At 40.4% G+C, this 8,451-nt stretch overlaps 1 protein-coding gene across 1 annotated transcript in view; it reads right to left on the reverse strand.

Annotated features, from left to right (window-relative positions):
- LOC119892472 (transmembrane protein 132D) overlaps positions 1-8,183 on the reverse strand; it is a 29,442-nt gene extending 21,259 nt beyond the window's left edge. The window contains exons 1-2 of the mRNA XM_038704737.1: positions 8,045-8,183; positions 1,865-2,741 (exon numbers count right to left, since the gene is read on the reverse strand). Coding sequence (XP_038560665.1) covers positions 1,865-2,741; positions 8,045-8,117 — 950 coding nt within the window. The 5' untranslated portion in view covers positions 8,118-8,183. The remainder of the gene's footprint in view (positions 1-1,864; positions 2,742-8,044) is intronic.
- Positions 8,184-8,451: the final 268 nt, after the last annotated feature.

The raw sequence follows: 8,451 nt of genomic DNA on the forward strand, positions 1-8,451 counted from the left end.
CCAGCTAATTAATTCAAATTGTCTAACCCTTTAAAACCCAGGAAATGCTGAGAGACTACAGCACACTCAACTACAAGCTGACGAAGTGCATTCGTGCACATCTGTCCTCTCAATCCATATCTACCTATTCCAGCATTCACCATTGATCTGAGTAAGTGACTGTCTAAGTGAATTACTGTAGGACCAGGTGAAAAAGGAATTAATAATCCATGACCTGCTCACCCCCACTGAAGCATGTATGAACAAGTCGAGGCAGCAGTAACTCAGAAATAATAAATTTTTTAGGAGGCATTGATCGTGTACCACTGTGTATTTCAATGTATGAGGACAGACTTTAACTATTGTCCAGGAACTAAAACACTTTTGGATTAACAGCTTTCATGGACTTTCTTGGTAAGCCAGTTCTTAAGTCAGGATGCCTTAAAGGACTGGATCACCCAACAGCACTGCAAACAGCAACACTGTCAATCATCTATCATTTATAATGTGAAACCAAACCACATATGAAGGAAGGATTTACATACATACTTTACTTCCAAATCTACACACAAACCAAATGAATTACTGAGACATGTAACGAAAATGCATGTCACAACCCCTTACAGTCCATTATTCACCGGCTCGGAGTAAAAGCAGATGGTGTCTAGAATAATAATAAACAAATCACTTATGGACCATGTACTCCTTACAGCAGCAGCCCAGGTTCTATTCCAGCCTGGGCCCTTTGCTGCATTTCAATTCCCCTCTCTCTCCCTGTTCTTGTTTGTTTCAGCTTCACTCTTCAATAAATGCATAAAAAAAAGCCCCCCACCCACCCGCCAAATATCACTCTCTAATCAAGTTAGATAAGTTAATCTCTACTTGTCTGCTCTGACAGCTAACCTCATCAAATCCAGCCATGCTGAAACGTGGTTTTCTTTGATCTATGTCTGAATGATGATAATAAAAGGTATTACACTGTGGAAGACCATGAAAACCATCAATGAAATGGTGAGCACAAGATGGGGCATTTAATTCAGATGCAGTTTTGAGGTGCCAATCTCCCATGTTGCATCATTTCCTCGAACAGGTACTGACATCTGGAGAGAAAACCATGAGAACAGACTCGTTTTTCTTTCTTTTGTTCATTTGTATTTTTCTTTTCCTGTAATAAGTCAGGTGGTTGAGGCATTCATTCTTAGGAAATAATTACATTTCTTTTTAAAAACTCTGCACAAAATTAGCCTCTATTAGCGAGGATGTCACAGAGACCTCCAGAGGAGTAACTATTGCTTTAAGATGGTAGTACAATGTTCTCATCTCCAGGCAAACGGGAACATTTTGCATTGCAAAATGAGAACAGGTCCTTAAATTAAATTGAGCTATGCTGGTAATCCTCACGATCTTAACACATTGCACACATAATAGCAGTGCTCTGATAACACAGATCCCGAGCATACCCTTTAAAACAGAGCAATAATGAGTCACAAGCTGCACGTGATTTTATTTGATCCATGACCACCTCGATGACTACCACTCTTGAAACAGCCCTTAATGTCATCAGGCTGTGCTCACTCAAACATGTATTTTTCAAATTTAACTCAAATCATCTACCACAGTTCCCGGAACGACAGTTAACCTCTATCGTATTTTCAGAGAAATGCCATAATCCATGCTAAATCTCATTTCCTCCAATATTCTCTTATTTTTGATTGCACAGGATTTGGGCAAGAATTAGAGAAGATGACTAATACTGTCATTCATTGAAATTGCAGAGTCCCCTGAAGTGATGACAGTATTTGACTTCAGTGTATGGTGGTGCATTTGTACAATATAGCCAGTCTGACCACTACACACTGTGAGGCAATCGAAGGCACAGTCTTACCTAAGAGTGAAGTTAGTCAGCTGAGCAGAGCTGGCCATCAGTATGTAGAATGTAGCAATGTCAGTCTTCTTCAGCGGCTTGGAGGATGTCCGTATGACAATGGCATTGCCAAGCTTCAGCCGAGAAAGTGTTGCCATTCCTTTAGGTACCTGTAGAAGACGTACGCTGCCAATCCTCTGCATGGAAGTGACAGAAACATACTCCGCCTGCTGCTGTGAGCCACCCCAACGACTGCCATCCACCGAATTACACTTCCCATTAACTTTGGGCTGTGCCTGGTAGTACAGCTCCACAGGGTTCCCAGCAGACGGGTCCTGCCTCTCCCTGCTGGTGCCCTCTGAACCCGGAGCAAACCAGCCAGGTGCAGGAGCCAGCTCAGCCATGCACGTTCCCCTCTCACCTTCCATGGCACAGGAACCCCTCACCTCCTGGGTCTGCCAGAAAGCATACACTGTCACACACGGTAGCTCGTCCACAGTTCCTTCTCCCCTGCCCCAGTCCCTCCCCGCAACATAGAAGAGCACCCGCACTTTGGGCTTGGAGGAGAAAACCCGAGGTGTGAGCACAAAGGCCTGGATTTTCCAATTGAACGTAAAGACCTCTGGAGCGTTGAAAAGCTGCACAGACTGGTACAGATCTAGAGGCACAAGCTGTTCCGTGGACATAGAGCTGTAGCTGGCATTGACAGCTGGCTGGTGGCTGGCTCTTAAGATAACAAAGGGCTGCGTGTGACTCTGCATGCTGGAGTTCCTCATGAAGTCTTGCCCAGTCTCCTTTAGGAAGAGGTAGTCGGCATCTCGTACCTCGTAGTTGACCGGCAAGAAGGCAGGTAAAGGCACTGGGCTCTTAATGTCAGTCAGCTCTTTACTGCTCAAATCTGTATAGTAGAAAGACAAAATTACACGAGGCATTTCAAAAGCCATGGGAACAGATCATAGTGCAATTTCTAAGCAACTAAAATTCTACTCATTAAAATACCAGCAGCATTCCAGGAACTAACAGCTGAGCACAAAAGTCACCCAAGGCCAACTGATCAACTTAGTGGGGTATCAAAGTATTACACTAAAAGGCCTCTGAGCTTAACTTTAAAAGTCATGTAACAGAACATATACTATAACTGAAATCACGTAAATTAAAAGAGAAGCTTAAGAGTGTTTGAGTTTCTTAGACAACAGCAACTGTTGGGACAGCGCGACAGTTAAACTCTGTGGTTTTGCAAAGGGACTGTACAATAATTATTGGTGTTGTGAGAGGGGCTGAACCTTCACCTTGTTAAAAAGCAAGGCCCTTAATATTTTCTTTAAACTGTCCTCTTGGCGTTGAAGAAACTGCAGCATGCTCCCCTGCAGCATGCTATGTCAAAATAATACAGTGTTAAATTGGTGAACTTGTTTAATCGTTTAAACCAATCTAAATCTTATTATCATAATGGAACTAAAATGGGCCACCGATGTACACATGAAAACAAAACTGATACAGAGACAGAAATGCAGAAGTGCAACCTAATAAACATGGCACAAATTAAAGTTCTCTTTTTGATGTAACTATTTACCTAACTATTAACTACATCTATAAATGTAGGACATGAAAAAATAAAAGACCCTCCCCTGCTCTCCAAAAAAGTCAATCCTGCCTTCAGCCAAAAGATAAATTACAACACCTGCTTGCTTATGATCCAGTAATAATTTTCAGTCAACAGTCCCTTACTAATATCCATGTAGCTAAACATGTCACAGAGAGATAACATACAAAATTCATTCATCCATTTCCTATAGAATTTACTTTTTAAAACCTATTTACTGTTCCTAAAATATTCTGTAAGTGACGTGATTCAAAATATCTAATTTCCTTTTTGCCATCCATATTTCCCTTCCGCTGCCCCAGTTTCATTTCTCTCATGGATGATCTGATTTCTTTATGTGGGGAGGTAAGGTGGGATCTGATACATCTGGCACAAGGTTGAAACCAGCCATCAAAAACTGGGATTAAAATGGCTTTTCAGATTGTCAGTAGGCTGTGAATACCCAGCAGATACTCCATGAAAAACAAACAGGAATGGTGAAGCATCACCACGGGATGTAAAAAGCGATGAGAACCGATTCTAATGAAAATATTTGGCTAACTAAAACAGTAAGTAAGTAAGATGTGTATTTATGCATCAATTGCTTTTTGTTGGACAGTTTACTAGTATAATGATTACAAGGATTACTGCCTGACTGTTAAATACTGATCACAAGTGCAGAGAATTACCTTTTTATACGAGTGAGTAAAAACAAACTGCAGAAATATTCTCTGATCGGGTTTAAAAGCTTAATGGTAAGTGTTTTCCTCAGTGGAAATGAGCAGAGGCAGAGGTCACCCGGCCATCATGTGTCCTCATTAAACATCCATTTTGAAAGAATTATAAATACTAGTGCTGCTGACCTGGGTGTGCAGTGTTTATCTGGCAGCTAATTGCCCTACTTGGTGAATGAAGGACAAAAAAACTTTGGTGTTTGCTCTACAGATTCTACCAAAATGGTTGGAGCTGCGTTAGTACTGCATAGTGAAAAACAATTTGTAGCAGCATCTCAGACCTAAACAAATCATCCACTAGTACACTATAATTAGAAAGGTCTTATAAAAGAGATGGATCTACAGACTACAGGATGCCAGATAAAGTGTTTTATGTCATTGAATTATTAATTGTTATTTATCCAGTGAAGAAGGCTTGAAGCTTTTCTATGTCAATATCAGTCCCTCATGGGTGCTGCCATTTGACAGGTCTGTCTATCATGGTCTCTTCTGCTTTTCATCGTCACTCATCCAACCTGGCAAAGAGCCTGTCATGATGGTCTGACAGTTCACGCAGCAATAACTATTCTATATGTATCACAATCATGTCAACCCGGCGGCCCTCGGAGGAAGACAAGACCAGGTCTTTTTTTTTTCTCTTTCACACACAGGCAAGAGTGTCAGTCATGTTCGCTGAGTGGGCGACGCACTGCTTTAGAGACCAGCGCTGGGAACGGGGCTATCCTGGCTTAGCCTACCAGTGGCCACAGTGACAGATGTGCTGTTTAATACGAGAGCTGGCAGCAGCTCCGGCTGGACTGAACATAAAATGGTTCACTGTCTCCAGGAGGGAGAATGCACCGTCAATGTAGTAACAAAAGTACTTCACATGCAAGCTCATCCCTTTACAGTTGGGTTTAATGGGTCATCTGGGCTCTTCTTGTTATTTCACGTGCTTTTCATGTTGTAAAACCCAAGGGAGACCATTTAAATGAAGCATACATAGCACACAATCTATATGTGAATACGGTAGCAGACTTTGCAGGCAATGTTTGTTTAGGATTCATGGCAGGCTAACGTTTGCCAATATTTCAGATTTTTAACAAGTAGCCAACATAAGCAAAACTCTTCTTCTATGGTCTTCATCATGATGAGAGTTCTGCCCTCAACATGAGAGTAAATCCGCTGCACCAGCTGTTCCAGACTCTCACTCATTTTGAATACTCTGAGCCTCCCTTCCTCCCTGGCTGAGTTGGAAAGCATCAGTGTTGCCATGCAGATGCTATACCCGCCTCTAAAAGCCACCTCTTAAAGACTGCACTCCTGCAGACTGAACATGTTCAAAGTCTTACATTGTTGCTTGATTTTTTTTTCTCTCTACAGTTTTCAGGTTACAATGGGGAAAACAGGTATATTTCCTTTTTCCCAGGATTTAAATCTTTGTTCATCCTTCTCTGCGTTCAAATGAAAATGCTCCCAGTATCAAATTAGATTAATTAATTCATTCATTTTTTTTGAAAATTAACTTTACGATATGTGACTTTTTGAAATTTCATGCATTTCATGTGTTCATGTGTACAATATTCCTGAGTTGTGCTGTGTTTTTAGTTTGGCCACTTGTACGAAGCAAATGCAATCCAATTTAAGCTTAACTGTCATGCATAAAATGGAAATGGAAAGTAATCATGGTACTTAAGTTTGAAAAGTGTAGCACAGTAGCATTTGTTCTGTAATTTATCTAAGACACTGCAAAGTTTACTTAGGGATTAAAACTGAGATGCATTTCAAGAAAATGGTGCTCATCGGCAGTTTTAATAAAAACACTGTTGTATCTAATAAGCCACATTTTGCCCTGCAGTTTGTCTTAAAACTCTGTATTAAAGTCTTTTCATAGGCAACTAACTCGGCTAACTTCTTTTCTATGTGCATGTCTTTTAGCATTATTTCTCCAATTGTAATCAATCTTTGTATTATTCTATTAAAATGCACAAAGCCTGAGCAACCACTTTGAATTCTAATGTGCCGTAATGACTTTTACCATATGTTCAAAACAGCTTCCAGAAGTGAGTTGACTCCCAATGGCATCACAATTGATGTCTGCATTTCAATCAGTAATTGGGAGATTAAAATAGCTTTTTGTGTCTCAAACTTTCTCTTTCATGATGTCTGTTAAACTTTTGCGAACACATTTTTATGTTGCAGTTATGGGTCACATATCTAACAATATACTTATTATAGATACTTTAAAATAAGAAAGTGTTGGCAATGGACCCAAACATTAATAACTCTAATTAAGCACCTGTAGTAAACAATATCCTCTTACAAATCATGCATTATGTGTTTTTATCTTTTGACTGGCTGACCTTTCCAATACATCTTCCTTTAATTAAGCTCATAAGGAGCTTGCTGATAAATATGTCCTTAAATACAAAGATTTTAATCTTTTCTTGGACACTTGGGAGGCTTACAACAGAGAAAAGACACGCTGTTAGTAGGATTTCACCAAATGTCTTAAGGAAAAAAAAGTTAAAGTATCTTTTGGAAAAGTGGGGAAAACTGTGGTCCAAAAAGGTACTGAATAAACTTAAGCCTTGCTACCGTGTGGTGTCTGCTACAGGCACCTAATTGGAGTGTTATGGTCCCAATTAAATGAAAAGTCACACACTTGTACCTATTCTAAATTTATGCTCTCAAATCTGTGTGTACAGGATAAAATCTGACCAAAAATGACAAAATAAAGAATGTTCAAAACTTTTCAGTGGTAGTATTTGTATCTTCTGTGGTCAAGACTCTCTTGCTGATTTGTTGTTGTGCCATTTACTTTATGCCATGATTACATGATGACAACGGTAGAGCTGCAAAACAGGGCCAGTTATTTGCACTTTCCAGGGATAAAGGTTAGACTGCAACACTTTTTATCAGTCAAATCTCATGGTCTAGTCAAAGTACTATTGACAGCTTTATTTTTTCATCTTACTTGCTTTAGGAAGTGCTTTATACAAACATAGAAAGATGATGTAGCACTGATCATATGGCATGTAATGCTCTGAGGGCCTGGGAAGTGAGAGGGTGGAGAAGATAAGAGAGACAGGGAGGGAAGAGGGAGGGATGGAGAGAGAGAGGCTTAAGCTTGTACAGTGATTGGTAGGGATTGCTATATCCAATGAGACTCTTAAAGCTGCTTTATAAAATCTCCTTTATCACAATTTCTCCATTTCTGTCTTTATATCCACGTAAATCAGGCAGCCTGCATTCCCTGGATACGACCATCTATGAGGCAGTTATAGGCTTTACATTAAATGCCTTTGTGGTGTGCTTTTTACCCTTCTTTTCATTATCAAAGTTAAGATTATTTGCTTTCTGTTTGCCTTACTGTGTGAAAATTGGGCACCCTGGTTTTCTAGCGGGCATCCATAAGGGAATGCAGTACTTCCCAAAGAGAAGTAAGCATTAAAACATGACTCAAGTTGTAATATGAGCCCATCAAGTCTTCTACCCCTCACAACTTTAATCCTAAAAGTTTTATATCCCACTCACTGCATGCTTACACTCTTTTGCCACAAGTAAGACACATATGCTCATGTCATAATCACTGGAAGGATGTATCACTGTGGAGTAAGAAGTTTGTGGCACAAACGGGGACATTTATAAATTATTTAGACTTGTAAGAAGGCTGTTTTACTGCTTAGTTTATTGCTGAGAGAAGGCCCACCTCCCATCAGTAACATATGCACAAGATGGACAGATCTGTCTACCAGCCCATTAGTTTTCAGCTGCTATCATTAAATACAGTGTAGACACAACACGACTACAGGTTAATTCATTGCCCTTTGGCAGAACCTGGTCTTGAACTCATCCATGACAGTTTACACACAACACACAACTAATTACTCCTAGTTTACTTACCTTGTGTGATAACTACTGTAATTGTTGCAAAGAAGATCTGTAAGATACTCCAGCTCTGGTGGTGAAGGCTCATTTTGGCAGGCTCGCTGTAGCAGGTAAGTTCCCAGTGTCCGTGATTCGATCTAGTTTCAGCAGAGCATTAATCGGATCGTTTCATCCATTTCTACAGTTTGCACTCTTAACATAATCACACCTGTGGGAGCATGAATTGTATTGTAGTCCGTGCCGCAGGTAGCATGGACGACGCAACGATAACTGTTCATCGGCTTCTCCCCGGTTGTGCGTAAAAGTTGTGCGTAACAATCCTGGAGATGTCTGTCCTGAAGACTGTGTTTCGGGTCAGAGGATGTGGCAGTCTTGAGCTGAAACTGTGTGACGAAGACTCCTCCGTTTCGATCAATATGACT

Source organism: Micropterus salmoides, unplaced genomic scaffold (assembly GCF_014851395.1).
Source record: "Micropterus salmoides isolate LMB-PRFRI ecotype aquatic unplaced genomic scaffold, ASM1485139v1 Ms_hic_scaffold_7, whole genome shotgun sequence".
Classification (NCBI taxonomy): Eukaryota; Metazoa; Chordata; class Actinopteri; order Centrarchiformes; family Centrarchidae; genus Micropterus; species Micropterus salmoides.